Source organism: Callithrix jacchus, chromosome 18 (assembly GCF_049354715.1).
Source record: "Callithrix jacchus isolate 240 chromosome 18, calJac240_pri, whole genome shotgun sequence".
Taxonomy (NCBI): domain Eukaryota; kingdom Metazoa; phylum Chordata; class Mammalia; order Primates; family Cebidae; genus Callithrix; species Callithrix jacchus.
This window is the reverse complement of record NC_133519.1, coordinates 14079400-14103202: the sequence shown is the minus strand read 5'-3', so window position 1 is coordinate 14103202 and position 23803 is coordinate 14079400. Positions and strand designations below refer to the sequence as shown.

At 46.4% G+C, this 23803-nt stretch overlaps 2 protein-coding genes, 1 non-coding gene and 1 pseudogene across 5 annotated transcripts; 2 read left to right on the top strand and 2 right to left on the bottom strand.

The window, feature by feature from the left end:
• The first annotated feature begins 44 nt into the window (after positions 1-44).
• Positions 45-19147, top strand: ILF2 (interleukin enhancer binding factor 2). 3 transcript variants are annotated; one of them, XM_078355749.1, is made up of 14 exons: positions 45-116; positions 9543-9602; positions 9889-9931; positions 11398-11502; positions 12154-12231; positions 12579-12681; positions 14815-14880; positions 15196-15312; positions 16478-16556; positions 16793-16880; positions 17929-17990; positions 18075-18189; positions 18406-18496; positions 18646-19147. In XM_078355749.1, exons 4-14 carry the CDS (start codon positions 11404-11406, stop codon positions 18804-18806), a joined length of 1059 nt encoding a protein of 352 aa, XP_078211875.1. In that variant the 5' UTR covers positions 45-116; positions 9543-9602; positions 9889-9931; positions 11398-11403; the 3' UTR covers positions 18807-19147. The 3 variants fall into 3 exon arrangements, with proteins under 3 accessions (XP_078211875.1, XP_003735178.1, XP_078211874.1); XM_003735130.6 differs by lacking the exon at positions 45-116 and adding an exon at positions 8790-8844; XM_078355748.1 differs by lacking the exon at positions 45-116 and adding an exon at positions 8790-8974.
• Positions 3537-4425, top strand: LOC128930104 (high mobility group protein B1 pseudogene; annotated as a pseudogene).
• TRNAM-CAU (transfer RNA methionine (anticodon CAU)) lies at positions 8435-8506 on the bottom strand. Its single transcript has one exon. It is a non-coding gene; the product is annotated as a tRNA-Met (tRNA).
• Positions 19148-19334: 187 nt separating the features above from the next.
• On the bottom strand, positions 19335-23499 carry SNAPIN (SNAP associated protein). The gene is made up of 4 exons (XM_002760055.5): positions 23318-23499; positions 23026-23072; positions 22644-22762; positions 19335-19963 (listed from the first exon to the last, which is right to left on the bottom strand). Exons 1-4 carry the CDS (start codon positions 23458-23460, stop codon positions 19862-19864), a joined length of 411 nt encoding a protein of 136 aa, XP_002760101.1. The 5' UTR covers positions 23461-23499; the 3' UTR covers positions 19335-19861.
• Between the last annotated feature and the right edge of the window lie 304 nt (positions 23500-23803).

Genomic DNA, 23803 nt, shown 5'->3' with positions numbered 1-23803 from the left:
CAATCCTGGATCTTTAACTCCTTCCTTCCCGCCGTCCAGCCCGTGCGCTTCCCGGTGGATCCTCTTCCCAGGTCTCGGCTGCCCATGCCTTCCTCCTCGGACAGGACCCTCTGAAGGTGCGCCCTCGCCGGGATGGAAGGTAGAGCTGAACGGAGCGTGTGTGTGGAAGCAGCCGGGGCCCATTTGCGCCCCACCTTTTCGCTCGCCTCCTATCTGGTTTTCTCCGAGGAAGAGGGAAAGATGTGCTGGTTTGGGATCCCGGCAGGAAACTGTGAGTGCGTGGATGTGTGTGTTTGGGAGTCGGTGCAAGGTGCCGGGTTTCTGGAAAGGGCCGTGAAAGTTGAAGGCGAGCCCAGAGTGCTTGTTACCCAGCCCTTCTATGATCCCGATCTCTTTCCCTGACTGCCATCTTCCAGATTGTGCAGATTCGCCGTGAAAAAATGAGCTCGTGTCAGGGCAGAATTAAATCTTTAGGGCTCAAATTTTAGGAAGCTGAGGAGAGCGGGTGGGTGACTGGGAGAGAATAGTTTCATACTTCAGGGCCTCCCCCAGAAATGACTGTTTTGTGTTGAGGGTTGTTAAAATGAAGGCTGTAGGAGATGATGTTGGAAATAATCATTGGAGGCCTAAATTGGGGAGTGGGTTTTGGGGCACTTGACAGCTGGTGCCCCGGTCCAGACTGCTGTGGAATCAGTGTGCCCTCTAATGGTCATCAGAAGTCACTGACGGCACTGCAGCGCCAACCTCTCCAAGGCTGCGCCTAAGTAGGACATAAGATCAGCAAACTTCTGGTCAGCAAACATTTCCAGATAACCTTCTGTGCTGTCAATCACAAGCACCCACTAGGTGCCGAGGGCATAAAGATGAATCTATATATAGTTCGTGCCTTTGAAGAGCTCTGTTTGGAACAAATAACCGTAATGCAACATGCATGGGAGACATGGATAAATTGCTAAACGACTCAGATGAGGGCTATTCATTCTGCTTGGATTGGGGCCGGAAAATCTCCAAAGAGAAATAATTCAACGAGGACAGAAGGATGAGAAAGGTATTCTGTGTAGACAGAGCAGAATGTTGAAGTATATTGCCTATGTATGGAATTTTAGGAGACTTGAATATTCTTTTTTTTGAGACGGAGTTTTGCTCTTGTTACCCAGGCTGGAGTGCAATGGCACGATCTTGAATCACCACAACCTCTGCCTCCTGGGCTCAAGCAATTCTCCTGCCTCAGCCTCCCGAGTAGCTGGGACTACAGGTGCACGCCACCATGCCCAGTTAATTTTTGTATTTTTAGTAGAGACGGGGTTTCACCATGTTGACCAGGATGGTCTCGATCTCTTGACCTCATGATCCACCTGCCTCGGCCTCCCAAATTGCTGGGATTATAGGCATGAGCCACTGCGCCCGGCCCTCTTTTCTCTTTTTTTTGAGATGGGAGTTTTGCTCTTGTTGTCCAGGCTGGAGTTCAGTGGCCCAATCTCAGCTCACTGCAACCTTGGTCTCCTGGGGGTCAAGCAGTTCTCCTGCCTCAGCCTCCTGGGAATACAGGCACATGCCTGGCTAATTTTGCATTTTTAGTAGAGACCGGTTTTCACTGTGTTGGTCAGGCTGATTTCGAACTCCTGATCTCCGGTGAGCCACCCACTTCAGCCTCCCAAAGTGTTGAGATTACAGGTGTAAGCCACTGCACCTGGCTGAGACTTGAATATTCTTTTTTTTTTTTTAATTATTTTTTATTTTTTTGTTTTTCCGGTATCTTGCATTGGAAGAATACTCTTACCATCCAGAGCAAATTGTGGTCGATAGGCCAACTTGAGATGATAGGCATGCTTTGTTTGATTTGCATTCTCTCTACATATATTTAATTGTCCACACTTAAAAATCATAAGATGCCACATGAATATTTGGATTTATGATTTTTTTTTTTTTTTTTTTAAGATGGAGGTCTCCCTATGTTGCCCAGGCTGGTCTCAAACTCCTAGGCTCAAACGATCCTCCTGCATCTGCCTCCCAAAGTTCTGAGATAACAAGTGTGAGCCGTCAGGCCCAACCTGGATTTCTGACTTTTCTGAAAATATTGGAAGAACTGGCAGTATAGGTCCTGCATCCCTCCAGGAGCAATCAGCCAGAACAAGTATCCATTATCTCCTTGAAATGAGTCTAGTTCATCATGGTTCCTAGGCACCCTGCTTCACTTAGGTGCATTACCTGCCTGGCTTTGTAGGTAGGAGTTTGTGTTTTCAGCCCTGATCCAGGTTGTAAGGTGTGTGCATGTAGGATGACTGAGGAAGAGAGTCAGGGGAGAGGGCAGTGGAGGGAAGATAATGAAAGCTTTTGTGTGACAGGCATAATGTCCTTGTCCTATAATAGAGATGGCAGGTTCCAGAGATTATAGAGGTAGACAGCAGATGGAGATGAGGAGATGCTTTGTAAATAGAATCAGTTGAACTTTGGGAAGTGAAGACATTATACAAATAACAGGTCTAGGCGACGTGGACTCCATTAGTTGAGAAGCTGAAGGAGGAGGTTTTGGAAGGATGATACTTATAGTTTATTGGCTGTGAAGTGCCTGTAGACACTCAAGTGAAAATGTCTGATAGGCCTCAGACTAGTGGAACTGGAGCTCAGAAGAAATGACTGGACTAGAAATAGTTGTGCTTTTTTTTTTGAGATGGAGTTTCGCTCTTGTTACCCAGGCTGGAGTGCAATGGCGCAATCTCGGCTCACTGCAACCTCCGCCTCCTGGGTTCAGGCAATTCTCCTGCCTCAGCCTCCTGAATAGCTGGGATTACAGGCATGCACCACCATGCCCAGCTAATTTTTTGTATTTTTAGTAGAGACGGGGTTTCACCATGTTGACCAGGATGGTCTCGATCTCTTGACCTCGTGATCCACCTGCCTCGGCCTCCCAAAGTGCTGGGATTACAGGTGTGAGCCACCGGGCCCGGCTGAAATGCTTTTTTAAAAATCAAAGAACTGGGCGAGGTGCAGTGGCTCAAGCCTGTAATCACAGTACTTTGGGAGGCTGAGGCGGGTGGATCATGAGGTCAAGAGATCAAGACCATCTTGGTCAACAAGGAGAAACCCCATCTCTACTAAAAAAAATATAAAAATTAGCTGGGCATGGTGGTGCGCGCCTGTAGTCCCAGCTACTCGGGAGGCTGAGGCAGGAGAATTGCTTGAACCCAGAAGGCAGAGGTTGCGGTGAGCTGAGATTGTGCCATTGCACTCCAGTCTGGGTAACAACAGCGAAACTCTGTCTCGATTTAAAAAAAAAAAAATCAAAGAACTAGTTGGGCATGGTGGCTCATGCCTGTAGTCCTAGCACTTTGGAGGCAGAGGTGGGCTGATCACTTGAGGCCAGGAGTTTAAGACCAGTCTGGCCAACATGGTAAAACCCTGTCTCTACTAAAAATACAAAAATTAGCCAGGCATGGTGGTGTGTGCCTGTAATCCCAGCTATTTGAGAGGCTGAGACATGAGAATCACTTGAACCCGGAGGGCAGAGGTTGCAGTGAGCCGAGACTGCACCATTGCACTCCAGCCTGGGGAACAGAGCGAGACCCTGTCTCAAAACACAATAAATAAATACAAATAAAAATAAAGAGAGACAGTACTGGGGCAACTGAGAGCCAGACGGGCACTGGGCAGCTCTGTGCCTTGCTGAGGAAAGATAACTAAACATGGGCAAAAGAGATCCTAAGAAGCTGAGAGGCAAAATGTCATCATATGCATTTTTTGTGCAAATTTGTCTGGAGGAGCATAAGGAGAAGCACCCAGATGCTTCAGTCAACTTCTCAGAGTTTTCTAAGAAGTGCTCAGAGAGGTGGAAGACCTTATCTGCTAAAGAGAAAGGAAAGTTTGAAGATACGGCAAAGGCCCATTATGAGAGAGAAATGAAGACCTGTATCTCTCCTCAAGGGGAGACAAGAAGTTCAAGGATCCCAATGTATCCAAAAGGCCTCCTTTGGCCTTTTTTTCTCTTCTGCTTTGAGTATCACCCCAAAATCAAAAGAGACATCCTGGCCTGTCCATTGTGATGTTGTGAAGAAGCTGGGAGAGATGTGGAATGACACTGCTGCGGATGACAAGCAGCCTTATGAAAACAAGGTTGCGAAGCTGAAGGAAAAATACGGAAAGGATATTGCTGCACGTCCAGCCAAAGGAAAGCCTGATGCAGCAAAAAAGGGAGTTGTCAAGGCTGAAAAAAGCAAGAAAAAGAAGGAAGAGGAGGAAGATGAGGAAGATGAAGATGAAGATGATTCTAGCAGTTTCTTTTTCCTTGCCTATAAAGCATTTAACCCCCTGTACACAACTCACTCCTTTTAAAGAAAAAAATTGAAATGTAAGGCTGTGTAAGATTTGTTATTTTGTTTTTATTATGAGAAAATGCCAAAAAAAAAAAAAGGATTTGTTTTTAAACTGTACAGTGTCTTTTTTTGTATCGTTAACACAGTACTGAATGTGTCTTTAGATAGCCCTTTCTTGGTGGTATTCTCAGTAGCCACTAACCTTGCCTGGTACAGTCTGGGGGTTGTAGATTGGCATGGAAATTTAAAGCAGGTTCTTGTTGGTGCACAGCATAAATTAGTTATATATGGGGATGGTAGTTTTTTCATCTTCAGTTGTCTCTGATGCAGCTTATATGAAATAATTGTGGTTCAGTTCTAACTACCACTTTGTAATTGCAAAAAAAATTGCAGCTGTTTTGTTGACATTCTGAATGCTTCTAAGTAAATACAATTTTTTAATTAAAAAAATTTTTATTATCATTATTTTTTAAAAGACAGAGTTTCACCATGTTGGTCAGGCTGGTCTTGAACTCCAGACCTCAGGTGATCTGCCCGCCTTGGCCTCCAAAGTGCTTGGATTACAGGCGTGAGCCACCATGCCTGGCCTACAATTTTTTTATTTTTATTTTTATGTATTTATTTTTATTATTTATTTATTTATTTATTTGAGACGGAGTTTCGCTCTTGTTACCCAGGCTGGAGTGCAACAGCATGATCTTGGCTCACCGCAAACTCTGCCTCCTGGTTTCAAACAATTCTCCTGCCTCAGCCTCCTGAGTAGCTGGGACTACAGGCGCCCACCACCAGGCCCAGCTAATTTTTTTGTATTTTTAGTAGAGACGGGGTTTCACCATGTTGACCAGGATGGTCTCGATCTCTTGACCTCGTGATCCACTCTCCTCGGCCTCCCAAAGTGCTGGGATTATAGGCGTGAGTCACCGTGCCCGGCCTTATAATTTTTTTATTAAAAGAAAAAATAAAATAAAAATAAAAGAACTAGTAAGGTAATGAGGCCGGTCACAGTGGCTCGTGGCTGTAATCCTAGCACTTGGGGAGGCCAAGGCTGGTGGATCACCTGAGGTCAGGAGTTTGGGACCAGTCTGTTGTGGGGGAGACGCCATAAATGCCAAGGCAGGAGTCAGAAGCCTCAGCCTATTCCTGTATAAATAATGAAGAAGAAAATAACTAGAATATAACCATAGTAGTGATTCATAGGTGATCTTAGTTCTTGTACTGATGCCTCTCAAGTCCTGAAGTGTGAACCTGTGGTGACAGTGAGAAAGGAACCAGCCTAAGGTGAGATGCTTTAAGCCCTCCGGCATGTCCCCGTCCCTGTAAGGGCTGCTGGAGGGCGCCTTGGCTATGCAGCAGCACCGGCGCTGGGAATGCACTTGCTGTTTAGCGAGCTGTGGAAGGAGATGTCAGAGTCGTCTCCTTCCTCGGAGGAGTTAGGAGTCCCCTCCTCCAGGCTCTTGCAGTAGGCCTGATGGCTGTCAGGTTGGCCCGCAGACATCCGGGGACTTAATTGTCTCTATGTGATGCTGCGCTTCAGTGGTCATGTTCCATGTCCACTCTCATGTTCCGCTTCTGCACCTGGTTCCTCTTTTTCTTAGAAGGTGTCAGTAATAGTAACATAAATCTTTTTTTTTTAATTATCATTTTTTAAAAAGTTTTATTTATTTATTTTTTAAATGGTCCAGGTGAAATGTAAATCTTAATGTCTTTGTTCTTTCTTGACCAGTATTGAAAAGTGCCGACACATTATTTTAAGTTTATTTTTTTAAACTACCTATTAATTTTTTTAATAGAGCCGGAGTTTCACCATGTTGGTCAGGCTGGTCTTGAACTCCTGACCTCAGGTGATCCACCCACCTTGGCCTTCCACAGTGCTGGGATTACAGGCTTGAGCCACTATACCCTGCCTATGCACCTTACCTCATCTCCACTACTAGAAAGTCTTGGGCCACTACCTATATGACACGTGATGTACTTGACCCTATCACTGACGACCAATGCCAAGCCCTATCTACCCTGCCCCCAGCTTTGTACTAAATAAAACTCAGAGTGTGCACACACTCGGGGCCACTGCCAGACTCCGAGCTTTGGTTGGCAGTGAACTCCTGGGCCCAAACTCTCTTTTCTCTATCTCTGTGTCTTGGATCTTTTATTTCTAATTTCTCGTCTCCATACTAGCAGAGAGGGGCTCAAAAGATCCTGTAGGACTGGACCCTACACCTGTCTGGCCAACATGGTGAAACCTTGTTGCTATTAAAAATATAAAAATTAACTGGGCGAGGTGGTAGGTGCCTGTAGTCCCAGCTACTTGGGAGGCTGAGGCAAGAGAATCACTTGAACACAGGAGGCAGAGGTTGCAGTGAGCCCAGTTTGCACCACTGCACTCCAGCCTGGGCAATAAAAGGAGACTCTTTTTTTTTTTTTGAGACAGAGTCTTGTTCTGTTGGCCAGGCTGGTGTGCAGTGGTGCAATCTCGACTCACTGTAACCTCTGCCTCCTTGGTTCAAGCGAATCTCCTTTCTCAGCACCCTGAGTAGCTGGGATTACAGGCGCACACCACCACACCCAGCTAATTTTTGTATTTCTTTAGTAGAGACGAGATTTCACCATGTTGACCAGTCTGGTCTGGAACTCCTGACCTCAGGTGATCCACCCGCCTCAGCTTCCCAAAGTTCTGGGATTACAGGTGTGAGCCGCTGTGCCCAGCCCATTTTATGTTTTAAATTAATAATTTTTATTTTATTTATTTTATTTTTTGGAGACAGAGTTAAGCTCTTGTCACCCAGGCTGGAGTGCAGTGGCACATGATCTTGGCTCACTGCAACCTCAGCCTCATGGGTTCAAGTGATTCTCCTGCCTCAGCAACCAGAGTAGCTGGTATTACAGGCACCCGCCACCACGCCCAGCTAATTTTTTGTATATATATTTTTAATTTTAAAGAAAAATAATTTTAAAAAAAGATGGGGTTTCACCATGTTGGTCAGGCTGGTCTTGAACTCCCGACCTCATGTGATCCGCCCGCCTTGGCCTCCAAAGTGCTTGGCTTACAGGGGTGAGCCACTATGCCCAGCCAATTTTTTGTATTTTTTAGTAGATATGGGGTCTCGCTCTGTAACCCACGCTGGAGTGCTGTGGCACGATCTTGGCACATTGTAACCTCCGCCTCCCGGGTTCAAGCGATTTTCCTGCCTCAGCCTCCTAAGTAGCTAGGATTACAGGCGCGCGCCACGACAAAGACTAATTTTTTTGTATTTTTAGTAGAGACAGGGTTTCACCATGTTAGCCAGGATGACCTTGATCACCTAACCTCGTGATCCGCCCGCCTTGGGCTCCCAAAGTGCTGGGATTACATGGGTGAACCAACGTGCCCGGTCCATCATCCAGATTTGTGGGGTGAGGGAAGAGAACTGGAGGGAAACTGCAACGGGGACGAGTTGGATTCTCCTCTCTTTGCCCCTTACTTTGCCCCCCTTTTCTTTACTTTTTTTTTTTGAGACGGAGTTTCGCTCTTGTTGCCCAGACTGGAGTGCAATGGCACGATCTCGGCTGACTGCAACCTCCCCTCCTGGGTTCAAGCGATTCTCCTGCCTCAACCTCCCTAGTAGCTGGGATTACAGGCACTCATCATGCCTAGCTATTTTTTGTTGTTGTTGTTGTATTTTTAGTAGAGATGGGGTTTTATCATGTTGGCCAGGCTGGTCTCGAACTCCTGACCTCGGGTGATCAACCCGCCTCGGCCTCCCAAAGTGCTGGGATTACAGGCGTGAGCCATCGCGCCCAGCGTCTAGGCCCCCCATTCCTTTTTCTGCGCCCTCTCCCCAAGGGCTGTCTCAATTTCCCCCGTATTCTCTCACTAATCATGTTTTCTGCACTAATTCAATCAATACTCTCCTCTCCTATCTGAAACCTGTTTCTTCTGTCTCGAGTTTGTAGACATGTAATGTTCATTGTTGCCCAAACTCCCTTTTCCCCAACAACTTCAACTCCGAGTGGGAAAACCGGCTGACATCGGTTGTATTTTTGAGGTAGGAAAATTTAAGAAGATATTTTGATGTTTTCATTCACCGAAGAAACCTAAATTATGTGTGCCGTATAGGACACGAAAATGAAAAAAGAAAAAAATCCGATAGCAGAGGATGGTTTCGATCCATCGACCTCTGGGTTATGGGCCCAGCACGCTTCCGCTGCGCCACTCTGCTATCTACAAGCCACTCTTTTTCAGGACTGTTATAGAAGACTCTCTATGTAGCTGTTGTCCCTATTTCTTTAGTGCCACCTAATGTCTGACCAAAAATCCGCCATTACTATAGAACCAGTTCTTATTGGCTAGTTCCTGACACAGTAGGCTTTTTTTATTGGTTCATAAGCCCGGGTTGACAGAGTAAGCCAATAGGCATAAACGATTGGGTTAGGCGGGAGCCAATCGCGCTGGGTTTTATTGGGACACGCCGGCAAGACGCCTCTTCAGTTTTCCGCTCCTCGGAGCAAAGGGGCGGTTGGTGCGGCCTCCATTGTTCGTGTTTTAAGCCGCCATGAGGTAAGGGGGTCGAAGTGATCGAAAGGTTGCAGGTATTCGACGGAAAACTTTGGGAACGTGGGCCGAAAGAAGTCGGAGGACCTAAAAGCGCCGTGTGTCCGGGAGCTGGCCAAAAACCGGAGAACTCCCGGTCTGGGAGAGTAGGGGAGTGGGAGGCCGGCAGAGGCGGGGAAACTTGGGCCCGGGATGGGGTTGGGGCCCAGGAGTGGGGAGGCGGGTTCGGCACCTTTGTCTCTGAAGGGTTGCGATGAGGGGGTGTCCTCAAGTCCCCGGAGGAGCTTCCCCCGACCCCCCATCTGGGGTGAGAAGGCTGCAGCGAGCCGCTTTCATCCTCAGTGCAAAGGGCTTGACACAGAGGACATGCCCCATAAATGCGTACGTTAATGAAGAAATGTGCAACTTCTGGCCTCCGAAGTATTAGGATTCGTGTGGCCCAGGATTATGGGTTATTTCGTGTAGGGGCTGAGTGTCTGAGCCCCGTGATCACTTGATGCAGGGTTGTGATTAACTCATCCAGAATGAGGAGGTTATGGGGATGTATAACTGGGCACCATTTGGAATGGGGAAAAGTGCAAGTGGGCATGGGGTCTCTTGCCTGCCGTTCGGAGGTTCCGAGGGATGAAAGTAGTAGCCACCTTAAAATGATATGGCCGGTGAGTATTCCTTCAATGAGGTCAAAATAAAATCTGCGTTTCTAGGGGTGACAGAGGCCGTGGTCGTGGTGGGCGCTTTGGTTCCAGAGGAGGCCCAGGAGGAGGGTGAGTGCCGGTTTTTAGCATCTCTGGACTTGGTTGTTAGTTTCTGCTTGTCATCTAAATAGGAGTTTTGGGGAAGACTAAAGTCACTTGGTTTTGTGAGAGCCAACTGTGGTCTTTACCTGCACCCCTGCTAAATGAATTTGGCCCCACTATGCTAAGAATGATTCCCCCTCCCCAGAGACTTTGTCACTCATTCTGAGGACTGACACGTTTTCAAAATTGCTGGTGTTATACATCTCACTTGATTCCTACATAGGGAATAATTTAGCTGTTTTTCATGTTTTAGGTTCAGGCCCTTTGTACCACATATCCCATTTGACTTCTATTTGGTGAGTACCTTGGGTTAATCATACACATTTACTGGCCACTAGAAATGGAGCTCCGGATCTCCCAGTTGATGAAGCTAAATGGTGGTTGAAGAGGCTGGGTGCAGTGCCTCACATCTGTAATCCCAGCACTTTGGGAGGCCGAGGCAGGTGGATCAGGAGTTTGAGATCAGCCTGGCGAAACTCCTTCTCTACTAAAATTACAAAAGTTAGCTGAACATGTGCCTGTAATCCAGCTACTTAGGAGGCTGAGGCAGGCGAATTGCTTGAACCTGGGAGGTGGAGGTTGCAACGAGCTGAGATGGCAGGACTGGGAAAAAAAAAAAAAGTGAAGTAGGGAGGGAAAGGGATTTATGAAAAGACTTGGGGTTTTGAGTCAACAGCTCAACAGTGTGTTGCTTTACATACAGAAACAGTGTAAGCAGGGTGGGGAGATTAATTCCTTGGCTACTATTGGCATTAAATATGATTATCTTTTTTCTGAACAAGTAATTATATCTATGGCTTATCTGTTATAGTGATAGCTTAAATTATGGCTATTCCAGCTTGTATCCTTGGTTGAACTTTTTTTTTTTTTAAAGACATCATCTCACTCCATCACCCAGGCTGGTGCAATCTTGGCTCACTGCAACCTCTGCTTCCTGGGTTCAAGAGATCCTCCTGCCTCGGCCTCCCAAGTAGCTGGGATTACTTGGGAGGCCTGCCACCATGCCCAGCTAATTTTTGTATTTCTTTTTTTTTTTTTTTGAGATGGAGTTTCGCTGTTGTTACCTGGGCTGGAGTGCAATGGCACCATCTCGGCTCACCGCAACCTCCGTCTCCTGGGTTCAAGCAATTCTCCTGCCTCAGCCTCCCGAGTAGCTGGGACTACAGGCGTGCACCATCATGCCCAGCTAATTTTTGTATTTTTAGTAGAGACGGGGTTTCACCTTGTTGACCAGGATGGTCTCAATCTCTTGACCTGGTGATTCACCCGCCTTGGCCTCCCAAAGTGCTGGGATTATAGGCGTGAGCCACTGCGCCCAGCCCCAATTTTTGTATTTCTATTTAATAGAGACTATGGTGTCCAGGCTGGTCTTGAACTCATGACCTCAAGTGATCTGCCCACCTCAGCCTCCTAAAGTACTGGGATTTACAGGCGTGAGCCACCCAGCCCAGCCTTTGAACAATTTTTTGTTTCTTTTTTGAGGTAGGGTTTCACTCTGTCGCCTAGGCTGGAGGGCAGTGGTGCGATCTTGGCTAACTGCAACCTCTGCTTCCTGTGTTCAAGTGATTCTCCCACCTTAGCCTCCCAAGTGGCTGGGATTACAAGTGTGAGCCACCATGCCCAGCTAATTGAACAAATTAAGGAGTGAAAACAAGTATAGAATTTTCTATTCTTAACTTATTCTGTTGTAGTAACAGAGAAAACAATCTTTCCTGTGTATTATTTTTGGTAAATAGAATGTAGTTGTTTATTTCTGATTTAGTGTGAAATGGCCTTCCCCCGGGTCAAGCCAGCACCTGATGAAACTTCCTTCAGCGAGGCCTTGCTCAAGAGGAATCAGGACCTGGCTCCCAATTCTGCTGAACAGGTATGTTCTTTTGGCTGTGTTCCAGAAATGTCTCTAAAACAGTTAAAAGTATTGGTAAAGAGTAACTGTTGGTAAGGGTAAGAATGGTGTTAAGGTAGCCTGAAAGCCACAGAAGGTTTAATTTTCTCTTTATTTCTCATTGTGGGTAGAGATAGCCAGGTGGATATGTACACAGATTATATACACTTATTTTTTTATTTTTTTTTTTTGAGACGGAGTTTCACTCTTGTTACCCAGGCTGGAGTGCAATGGCGTGATATCGGCTCACCGCAACCTCCGCCTCCTGGGTTCAGGCATTTCTCCTGCCTCAGCCTCCTGAGTAGCTGGCACACGCCACCATGCCCAGCTAATTTTTTGTTTCACCATGTTGACCAGATGGTCTCAATCTCTTGACCTCGTGATCCACCTGCCTCGGCTTCCGAAAGTGCTGGGATTACAGGCGTGAGCCACCGTGCCCGGCTACACATTTGTATTTTTGTCGGGGACAAAGAGTTCTGTTCCCATGTAATCAAGGCAGGAATGAAGTGTTTTTAAAGCCCTATGTCAGTATTGAGTCAGTTTGTCTGGAAGGGATTAGGAGAAAATATTCAAACTGAGAAGTTGCTTATAATTTTTCATCTTTGAGTATTTTTGTTTCATGCTGTTTTTCAGGCGTCTATCCTTTCTCTGGTGACAAAAATAAACAATGTGATTGACAATCTGATTGTGGCTCCAGGGACATTTGAAGTGGTGAGTTTTTGATGATTTAGTTTTAGGAAAGGGCACCTTTGGTAGTATGGACATTTCCTTGGCTCTTGACTTTTAATTTTCAGTTGTCTATTATCCAAATCCAAGCCTAAAATGAGAAAGTACAGTGGAATTTCCTTGTAGTACTGTTCTTGGGGATAAGACTTGTATCATTATTATGCTAGCTGTGATATATCAGGCTTCCATGTGATGGTTTTGGGGGTTTCACCTCTGCTATTTCCTAATTTGGGTAATAGATAGCTGTGTTGTAACAGTTCTGAGAGGACCTAGGCACCTTTTTTCCTACTAAATTGTTTCCCCCCCACCCCCCGAAATCTTTTTTCCAACAGCAAATTGAAGAAGTGCGACAGGTGGGATCCTATAAAAAGGGGACGATGACTACAGGACACAATGTGGCTGACCTGGTGGTGATACTCAAGATTCTGCCAACATGTGAGTGTGCCTGTTTCTGGTCATGGGAACAGAATATAGCACTTGGATTTGGGGTTAGGGATCTTTTGTTTTGTTTTGAGACAGATTCTCACTCTGCTGCCTAGGCTGGAGTGCACTGGTGCTATCATGGCTCACTGTAGCCTTGACCTCCTCTGCAGCAAGTGATCTTCCTGCCTCAGCCTCCTGAGTAGCTGGGACTACAGATGGGTGCCACTACACCCACCTAATTTTTGTATTTGCTGTAGCTAATGGAGTTTCACTATGTTGCCTGTGCTGGTCTCAAACTCCTAAGCTCAAGCAGTCTACCCACCTCAGCCTCCCAGAGTGCTGGGATTACAAGGCGTGAGCCACTGTGCCTGCCCCTTAGGATCTTGAAAGCTCAAATTTCTTGTGAGAAAGGATGTTTGTAACACAATTTTTGTTTGAGGCAGATCTCGCTTTCCTGCCCTGGCTGTAGTGCAGTGGCACAATCTTAGTTCACTGCAGCCTCTGCCTCCTCGGTTCTCACGATTCTTCTGCCTCAGCCTCCGTAGTAGCTGGGATTACAGGCATGTGCCAACACACCCAGCTAATTTTTGTACTTTTAGTAGAGATGGTTTTACCACGTTGGCCAGTCTGGTCTTGAACTCCTGACCCCAGGTGATCTGCTTGCCTTGGCCTCCCAAAGTGCTGGGATTACAGGCATAAGCCACTGTACCTGGTCTGGGAAATGTATTTTTAATGAGTGATATGGGACAAATACTAGAGTGTGTATGTCTGAAAGAATGTATAGCAGGTTACTGTAGGGCCATGTTTTTCAACCGGAGGTAATTTTGCCACCCAGGGGATATCTGGCAGTATCTGGAGTCACTTTTGGTTGTTAAAACAGGGGGGTGCTACTGGCATCAAAAAAGGGTAGAAGCCAGGTATGGTGGCTATAATCCCAGCACTTTGGGAGGCTGAGGCAGGAGGATGGCTTGACCCCAGGAGTTCATTTGACCAGCTTAGGTAATACAGACTCTATACCTACAAAAAGAAAATAATTAGCCATGCATGGTGCGTGCCTGTGGTCCCAGCTACTCAGAAGCCTGAGGTGGGGCCAGATGTGATGGCTCATGCCCGTAATCCCAATACTTTGTTTGGGAGGCCAACGCAGGCAAAGCACTTGAGGCCTGGAGTTCAAGACCAGCCTGGCCAGTATGGCAAAACCCTGTCTCTACCAAAAATATAAAAATTAGGCTGGGTGCGGTGGCTCAAGCCTGTAATCCCAGCACTTTGGGAGGCCGAGGTGGGTGGATCACGAGGTCAAGAGATCGAGACTATCTGGTCAACATGGTGAAACCCTGTCTCTACTAAAAATACAAAAAATTAGCTGGGCATGGTGGCACGTGCCTGTAACCCCAGCTGCTCAGGAGGCTGAGGCAAGAGAATTGCCTGAACCCAGGAGGCGGAGGTTGCAGTGAGCCGAGATCACGCCATTGTACTCCAGCTTGGGTAACAAGAGCGAAACTTCGTCTCAAAAAAAAAAAAAATTAGCTGGGCATGGTGGCGGACATCTGTAATCCCAGGTACTGGGGAGGCTGAGGCAGGAGAGTTGCTTGAACCCGGGAGGCGGAGGTTGGAGTTAGTGGGGATTGTGCCAGTGCACTCCAGCCTGGGTGACAGAGTGAGGCCCTGTCTCAAAAACAAACAAAAAATAGCACTCTGAGGTGGGAGGATCACTTGAGTCTGGGAGGCTCGCTTGAACCTAGTAGACTGAGGCTGCAGTGAGCTGTGATTGTGCCACTGTACTGCAGTCTGGGTAACAGAGTGAGACCCTTTCTCAACAAAAGAAAAAGAGGGTAGAGGCCATGGATGCTGTTAAACATCCTACATCCCCATCTCTCCAAAGATTTATCTAGTCCAAAATGTTATTAGTGCCACCGACCTGAAAAACCCTGCTGAAGAAAGAGGATATGAGTATAGGAGGAGTCCTGTTCCCTGAGTCTTCCAATTCTTCTGTCCAGGCCTTGAGTTCCTCTTATAAAAGTTTCTATTATTTACCCTTGCTTCAGCCTTGGATATGAGACAGAAATGAGAGTGCAGAGTAGCCTAGAGATGTATAGAAAGTCTAGGTAAATAAATTATAACAGTATGTCCTTTTCTGTCAAATAGTGGAAGCTGTTGCTGCCCTGGGGAACAAAGTCGTGGAAAGCCTAAGAGCACAGGATCCTTCTGAAGGTTTGCATTTGTTGCTGATTATGTATTTAGTAGCCATAGGAATCAGGTCTTGTAATGATAAGTACACTTTCAACAAATCAGGTCAGACCAGATGAAAGAGTAAGTGCAGAGTTTTAAGTTGTGGGAGTTTTTGGCAGGGGCCTCAGGTGTTCAAAATCTGTTTGATCTCCTTTATTTCTAAAGCTCTGTATTCTAAATTCTCATTCTGGACTTTTTGCTGTTTTAAGAAATTGCTGTTCCCTCCCTACCCTGGATTTAACTTTGGTCATCTAATGGAAATGTGAGTTATATTTTTTGTTTATTCTGTTCTTTCAGTTTTAACTATGCTGACCAATGAAACTGGCTTTGAAATCAGTTCTTCTGATGCTACAGTGAAGATTCTCATTACAACAGTGCCACCCAATCTTCGAAAACTGGACCCAGAACTCCATTGTTAGTTCTTTTTTTTCTGTTGCTGGAAAATTTAGGGGATATTAAAAACATGGTATGGTTGCTGTTTAGTTTACTTAGCTTGTTGCTATTCCACATGCAGCTCTCTGGGAATTGAAGAACTCAAGTTTACTCTAAACTTTGCTCTCTCCCTCTGTAATTTGGAAATAGTTTTTTATCCAAATTTGCTAGTGGAATATTCAGATGGGGTGATCAAGAAAATAGTTGGAGGATTTAAAAAGGACTGAGAAGCCAGGCACAGTGGCTCACGCCTGTAATCCCAGCACTTTGGGAGGCCCAGGCGGATGGAACCACGAGGTCAAGAGATCGAGACCATCCTGGTCAACATGGTGAAACCCCGTCTCTACTAAAAATACAAAAAATTAGCTGGGCATGGTGGCGCGTGCCTGTAATCACACCCGCCTGGGCCTCCCAAAGTGCTGGGATTACAGGCATGAGCCACTGTGCCTGGCTTCTCAGTCCTTTTTACATCCTCCAACTATTTTACTCAGAAGGCTGAGGCAGGAGAATTGCCTGAACCCAGGAGGCGGAGGTTGCGGTGAGCTGAGAGATGGTTCCATTGCACTCCAGCCTGGGTAACGAGCGAAACTCCATCTCAAAAAAAAAAAAAGGACTGAGAAAATATTTATGGAGGAGGAGGATAGGCTTTTGGAGAAAATCATGTATCTTGCATGGTTCTAGTGATTTTTAGGCATGTGATTTGCTGATATGAGGAACATGGGATGACTTAAAGAACTGAAAAGTTGGCTGTGTGCAGTGGTTTACGCTTGTAATCCCAGTGCTCTGGGAGGCTGAGCTGGGTGGATCACCTGAGGTCAGGAGTTCGAGAGCAGCCAGTCCAACATGGTGAAATCCCGTCTCTACTAAAATAAAAAAAAATTTAGCTGGCATGATGGTGGGTGCCTGTAATTCCAGCTACTCAGGAAGCTGAGGCAGGAGAATCGTTTGAACCCAGAAGGCGGAGGTTGCAGTGAGCGGAGATTGCGACACTGTACTCCAGCCTGGATGACGAGACTACATCCCAAAAAAATGACAAGAATTGCAGAGTTATCCTGTCCTCCTTCCAAGTTTTTAGACTGTAGCAGTAGTACTGAGTAGCTTATTTAATGAAAATGTTTCATCCTGGCCTATCATGCTTGTCTTATAGTGGATATCAAGGTATTGCAGAGTGCCTTAGCAGCCATCCGACATGCCCGCTGGTTTGAGGAAAATGCTTCTCAGTCCACGTGAGTCTCTCCCTGACCATTTGGATTAAGATAACCTTTCTAACAGCAGTGAATAGCAGGATACCCCAGACTGTTTTGTTTGGATTTTGATTTTTACCTTAAGTAAGCAAATTAAGATTGAGAGAAAGCAGAGAATGTATAGTTCTGGAAACAGTGTAGTCAGCTTCAACTCTACATTAGGCATGGAAATACATGATCGTATTGCTTTTAACCTTTGGGTCACTCTTAACTTTCAGAGTTAAAGTTCTCATCAGACTACTGAAAGACTTGAGGATTCGTTTTCCTGGCTTTGAGCCCCTAACACCCTGGATCCTTGACCTACTAGTAAGTAAAGATGGGCAACTGGAGTTCCTTGATAATCTATATTTACTAGCAGTAGAAGTAACTCTGGAATTTACCAGAATCTGAAATTTGGTAAAGCTTAAAATAGATTTTTTTTTTTTTTAATTTTAATTTTTTGAGGTGGAGTTTCGCTCATTACCCAGGCTGGAGTACAATGGTGCAATCTCGGCTCACTGCAACCTCCGCCTCCTGGGTTCAGGCAATTCTCCTGCCTCAGCCTTCTGAGTAGCTGGGATTACAGGCACGTGCCACCATGCCCAGCTAATTTTTTTTTTTTTTTTTTTTTGTATTTTTAGTAGAGATGGGGTTTCACCACGTTGACCAGGATGGTTTCGATATCTTGACCTTGTGATCCATCCGCCTCGGCCTCCCAAAGTGCTGGGATTACAGGTGTGAATCACCGCGCCCGGCTAAAATAAATTTTATTGGTAGACAAGTAATCCAATAAAAATTCAAAATTATATGACTCAGAGAAACTTGTTTTTTAAAAAGAAAGAAAAAGTTCAAAGTTTATTTTTTTGTTATATTCAATTAAATGAGTAGTTACTGAGTTAGTGTTCTTTTTCTTCTCATGACTGCTACCATTTCACCATGGTAGTAGAGAGAAATGAGTGAGCAGCCATTTCAGAATTGCTTCTGAACATGAAAATTTTAGCTAGACTTAGGCATTAATGACCAGTTTTCCTTGTGACAATTTAAGGTTTTAGTTTGATGCCTGTAATCCCACCACTTTGGGAGGCTGACGCCAGAGAATCACTTGAAACAAGGAGTTTGAGACCAGCCTGGGCAAAATAGCGAGACTCCGTCTCTATAAGAAAAAAAAAAGATAAGCCAGTTGTAGTGGCTTGCACTCAGCAGGCTGAGGTGGGAGGATTGCTTGAGCCCAGGAGTTTGAGGTTACAGTGAGCTATGATTGTGCCACTGCACTCCAGCCTGGGGGACAAAGTGAGGCCCTATCTTTAAAAAATAAAGTTCTAGTTGCCAGAATTGCCATTTTGGTGGCACACCTACTGGATTTATTATTTTCCAGGGTCATTATGCTGTGATGAACAACCCCACCAGACAGCCTTTGGCCCTAAACGTTGCATACAGGTACAGCATGCTGCTGTGGGTTTAGGGTTGGTTGTAAGATGTTTTGTGTATTCCTTTAATACCTCATACCTCCTTGTGTTCTAGGCGCTGCTTGCAGATTCTGGCTGCGGGACTGTTCCTGCCAGGTTCAGTGGGTATCACTGACCCCTGTGAGAGTGGCAACTTCAGAGTACACACAGTCATGACCCTAGAACAGCAGGTATTGGGACAGATGAACTGGGTTGTTTTGCCTCACTCTTTAATACTCCTGGTCAGAGGCAAAGTGGAATATGATCTTTAGGGGTCAGGAGTTTGGGAATTCCGAAAGACGATGGGATTTTAAAAATTGTCTTAATCTTTATTTCACAAGGATATTAGTCAAATAAGGCCCTTGGATTTTCCTTGCTAACTTACTCTCACTTTTGCTCTACTTTAGGACATGGTCTGCTATACAGCTCAGACTCTCGTCCGAATCCTCTCACATGGTGGCTTTAGGAAGATCCTTGGCCAGGAGGGTGATGCCAGCTGTGAGTGACCATTGTGGGTCAGGGATTTTGTATTATAATCTGCTCTACAAAGAAGCTGTACACTACTTAAATGCCTTAGTATTTCCACAGTGTAAATAATGACTTTTATGCTGGGCTACTTGTCTAACTCACCTTTTTCTCTTTTCTAGATCTTGCTTCTGAAATATCTACCTGGGATGGAGTGATAGTAACACCTTCCGAAAAGGCTTATGAGAAGCCACCAGAGAAGAAGGAAGGAGAGGAAGAAGAGGAGAATACAGAAGAACCACCTCAAGGAGAGGAAGAAGAAAGCATGGAAACTCAGGAGTGACCTTCCCTTCCCTTGACTGGAGCCTAAGCTCGATGCTACTGGGCTTTACATGGTGGTAGACATTTCCGAGGGATAGGGAAGATAATAGGAAGGCAAGTAAACTCCAGAGAAGTGTTACTCCACTGGGTTTTGATATTGGCCTAGCAGCCAGTTTCCCATTTGTGACCTATGCCATCCATCTATAATAAATGAGGATACCAACATTTCTTCCTAATACTCTAGGATCCCCAAGTCCTGAAAACCCCTCTCTCAACTAATATCTTGCTGTTGAAATGTTGTGAACTGTTAAGTGTCTGGAAATTTTTTTTCTAAGAAAAACGATTAAAGTACTTCCTAGTAGGGCTCTTGGTCTTTTTGGTTGGTTGGTTGTTTTCTTTTCCTCCTTTGCATGTGGCAACCTTTTTTGCTTCCTTTTGCTTTGTATATTCTTGTTGAGTCTTTTAATTATATTCAGCTCACAATTTGAAGCTATCTTTGAATTAAAGTACAAACTCCTGGAACCTTTCCATATACCAGAGTAAAGTAGAATACTGTTTTAAGTATTTATTGAATAAAATGATTCTATCAATACTGCTACTGTATTCAAGCCAGTGCAATAGAAAAGTGGGTAGACAGTCGTTCACTTTGACTTTGCCTGTCCTCTCCAAATCCCACTGTAAACAGGAAAATGAGAAGTCACAGGTAGAGGACATGCTGTCCAGGCCCATGTAACCAGGCATGTAACATAAAGGAAGCCCCTCTGGTTAACTAGGCCTGAAGAAGGTAAGCCTCAAGTGCAGCTTTATTTAAAAAAAAAAAAAAAAAAAAAAAAAAAAAAAAAAGCCTTAGCTCATTTGTGGAAGGAAGCAGCCATAATTAATGTAAGTCCTTAGGGAACCTCATTCTGGCTGTGTATAGGGCCCCTACATAAATGGGTAAGATTAAGTGCTTCAAACAAACTAGGGCTGCCTTTTTAATGTCCCAGGGTCTACAGGGACTGTGCTAGGATCTTTGCATGTTTGTTGAAACAAGGTAGCTGGAGAACAGTACTTGTACTGAGGCCACAGGCTCATCTGTTATTTGCTTGGGGAGCCAGGGGGGTAAATTCCTGAATCCAGCATTGCTCTCCTGCGGGCTGTTTCCTTGGCAACACTGTGGTTTAGCCGCCTCAGCCGTTCCTACAAGACAAGGAGGGTTTGGAATCTAATAACTGCTGTGAAAGGCTTTAGCGTGTAAGTGAACTAGGTGCTGAAAAATACCTTGGGCTTGGTCTACCTCAAAGTCTTCCTAAAGTATAAGAATGTAGGTCTGGTACAGGGGTTCACACCTGTAATGCCAGCACTTTGGGAGGCCAAAGTGGGTGATTACCTGAGGTGAGGATTTCGAGACCAGCCTGACCAACATGGTGAAACCCCATCTCTACTAAAAATACAAAATAATTAGCTGAGTGTGGTGGCGGGTGCTTGTAATCTGAGTTAAGAGAATCGCTTGAACCTGGGAGGTGGAGGGTGTGGTGAGCGGAGATCACACCACTGCACTCCAGCGTGGGTAACAGCAAGACTCTGTCTCAAAAAAAAATAATGTAGGCCAGACATGATGTTCCCCTCTATAATCCCAGCACTTTAGGAGGAAGTGGAGGGAAGATCACTTGGGCCCAGGAGTTCAAGACCTGCCTGGACATCATAGATCTTTTTTTTTGAGACGGAGTTTTAAAAATTAAAAGAAGTCCGGGTGCGGTGGCTCAAGCCTGTAATCCCAGCACTTTGGGAGGCTGAGGCGGGTGGATCATGAGGTCAAGAGATCGAGACCATCCTGGTCAACATGGTGAAACCCCGTCTCTACTAAAAATACAAAAAATTAGCTGGGCATGGCGGTGCATGCCTGTAATCCCAGCTACTCAGGAGGCTGAGGCAGGAGAATTGCCGGAACCCAGGAGGCGGAGGTTGCCGTGAGCCGAGAGCGTGCCATTGCACTCCAGCCTGGGTAACGAGCGAAACTCGAAACTCCGTCTCAAAAAAAATAATTCAAAAAAAAAAAGAGACGGAGTTTTGCTGCCTAGGCTGCTGGAGTGCAATGGTGTGATCATGGCTCACCACAACCTCTGCATCCCAGGTTCAAGTGATTCTCCTGCCTCAGCCTTCCAAGTAGCTGGGATTACAAGCATGCACCACCATGCCCAGTTAATTTTGTATTTTTAGTAGAGATGGGGTTTCTCCACATTGGTCAGGTTGGTTTTGAACTCCCGACCTCAGTTGATCCTCCTGCCTTGGCCTCCCAAAGTGCTGGGATTACAGGTGTGAGCCACCATGCCCAGTTGATCCTATTTATTTAAAACAAACAACACAAAAAAGGCTGGGCATGGTGGCTCATTCCTGTAATCCAAGCACTTTGAGGGCCAAGGTGGGTGGATCACCTGAGGTCCAGAGTTCAAGGCCAGCCTGATCAATATGGTGAAACCTTGTCTTTAAATAATAATAATTTTAAAAAAAGGAGAAGCCAGGCGCGGTGGCTCAAGCCTGTAATCCCAGCACTCTGGGAGGCCGAGGCGGGTGGATCATGAGGTCAAGAAATCGAGACCATCCTGGGTCAACATGGTGAAACCCTGTCTCTACTAAAAATACAAAAACTTAGCTGGGCATGGTGGCGCGTGCCTGTAATCCCAGCTACTCAGGATGCTGAGGAGAATTGCCTGAACCCAGGAGGTGGAGGTTGCGGTGAGCTGAGATCGTGCCATTGCACTCCAGCCTGGGTAACGAGCGAAACTCCGTCTCAAAAAAAAAAAAGGCCAGGCAGGCCAGCAGGCCAGGTGCAGTAGCTTAACGCCTGTAATCTCAGCACTTTGGGAGGCCCAGGTGGGTGGATCACTTGGGTGCAGGAGTTTGAGACCTGCCTGGGTAACATGGTGAAACCCTGTCCCTAGAAAAATAATTAGCTGGGCATGGAGGTATATGCTTGTAGTCCCAGCTTCTCGAAAGGCTGAGGCGGGAGGATTGCTTGAGCCTGGTAGGTAGAAGCTGCAGCAAGCCGTGATCATGCCACTGAAGTTGATCCTGGGTGACAGATCATTTCTCATAAAAATAAATAGCCAGGCCGGGCACGGTGGCTCACGCCTGTAATTCCAGCACTTTGGGAGGCCAAGGCGGGTGGATCACAAGGTCAAGAGATCGAGACCATCCTGGTTAACATGGTGCACCCCGTCTCTACTAAAAATACAAAAATTAGCTGGGCATGGTGGCACGTGCCTGTAGTCCCAGCTACTCGGGAGGCTGAGGCAGGAGAATTGCTTGAACCCAGGAGGTGGAGGTTGCGGTGAGTCGAGATTGCGCCATTGGACTCCAACCTGGGTAACAAGAGCAAAACTCCATCTCAAAATAAATAAATAAATAGCTAGGTGTGGTGGCTCACTCCTGCAGTCCCAGCACTTCTGGTGGCTGAGGTGGAAAACCCACTTGAGCCCAGGAGTTCCAGACCAGCCTGGGCAACATGGCGAAACCCTATTTCTAGAAAAACAATACAAAAATTAGCTGGGCGTTGTGGTGCACCCTTGTAGTCCCAGCTACTCGGGAGGCCGAGGTAGAAGAAAAGCTTGAGTCCAGGAGGTGGAAGTTGCAGTGAGCTGAGATTAAGCCACTGCATTCCAGGTTGGGTGACAGAGGGAGATTGTCACACACACACAAAACAATGTAAATGGCAGCAACTGAATACTGAGAATGAGACGAATTCTCCCACATATTTTCCAAGTACTGAGAAAAGTGAATTTCCCTTTCCCCAGAGAATTTTAAAATTACAGTGCCTTTCATTGTGTTCAGGACTTACAAAGAAGGGCAAAGAATCACTGTTGGTATGATATTCTTTTACCTGAGCATTCTGTAGAATGTTGTTGACCAAGACAACGCGTCGCCGGGCATTAAGTAGCTTCTTAACATAGGGGTCAAGATCCAGGGCCACCTTCTGATCCTCATTGATGCGGCACAGTTCTGGGGATGGAATTAAGTTGCAAGTAACATCTAATGGCTCATCTCGGTTCTGAGGTAAAGCAGGCTGGTAATGGGATGGAAAACACTTGCACCCACACAGGCCACAGACATCAGAGATTTAAGACAACCCCTAAAAGGAGTCCTTTGGCAGCCCTGATGTCCTGGAAGCAAGTGACACAAACCCAGCCCAGAGGTTAGCAAAAACCTTAGGTCCTGAAAGTGAGCTGAAGGATGCCGAGTACACGGGGATGCTCATCACTCACCTGTGGCTAGGTTGTCAATTTGCTCCCGGAGCTCCACCTGGCTCTCTCTGCAAAGAGGTACAAGGCCTACACGGTCAGGCAGTGACCGGAACTCAGAAAACTAACTCCCCTACATATTTACAAGGTACTGCGAGAAGCCAGCCTCCGCTGAACTCTCCACCTGCGGCCTCCCGCCTGTCCTCCCCGCTTCCAGTGTTTCCTAAATTTATGCCCACTCCCAGCTAGAACCCTTTCTGGGCCCCGCCCCTACAAAGCCAGAGACAGGCCCGCCCCCAACTTCCCTCTCCGCCACCTGACGGCGTGCACGTGAGAGTCGAGCTGCTGCACAGCGGGTCGCAGGAACTCCAGCAGCCCTTCGGCGAAGAGGTCGCGGCCTGTGGGCCCCGCCACAGGGGTCCCTGCCCCCGACACAGCAGCGGAACCAGCCCCCGCCATCACGAACAGTCCGGACACCCGGAACCTGCCGCGAGGGCCGCCGGGAACCGGAGCCGTGCCGCACTGCGCCGCAAGGGGGCGCCCGGGAAATGCCTTCTCCACCCGGACGCTGGGGTTTCTGGGAAATGGAGTCTGGAGAGAGCCGGGCTGGAAGGAGGGCCAGGTCCTAGGAGTAGAGGCCTTGTGGGTGGTCTTGAAAATCTCCAAAGGTTAGAGTGTAGTAAGGAACCAGTTTTTGTTGTGGATACTTTTTGTTTTCTCCAAAGGCAAAATAAACGCGAATAACTTCCGTTGTCCATAGCCTTCCCATGTTAACTTTATGAGATAGCCAGGTTGTGGCGGT

Excerpts from the sequence above, each read along its gene's own strand:
- ILF2 (XM_003735130.6), top strand. Across the intron at positions 14,881-15,195 it reads AGCACAGGATCCTTCTGAAG|TTTTAACTATGCTGACCAAT; the intron begins GTTTGCATTTGT and ends CTGTTCTTTCAG. Across the intron at positions 18,190-18,405 it reads TCATGACCCTAGAACAGCAG|GACATGGTCTGCTATACAGC; the intron begins GTATTGGGACAG and ends GCTCTACTTTAG.
- SNAPIN (XM_002760055.5), bottom strand. The coding sequence starts at position 23,460 with ATGGCGGGGGCTGGTTCCGCTGCTGTGTCGGGGGCAGGGACCCCTGTG. Across the intron at positions 23,073-23,317 it reads TCTCACGTGCACGCCGTCAG|AGAGAGCCAGGTGGAGCTCC; the intron begins GTGGCGGAGAGG and ends ACCTCTTTGCAG. Across the intron at positions 22,763-23,025 it reads AATTGACAACCTAGCCACAG|AACTGTGCCGCATCAATGAG; the intron begins GTGAGTGATGAG and ends TTCCATCCCCAG.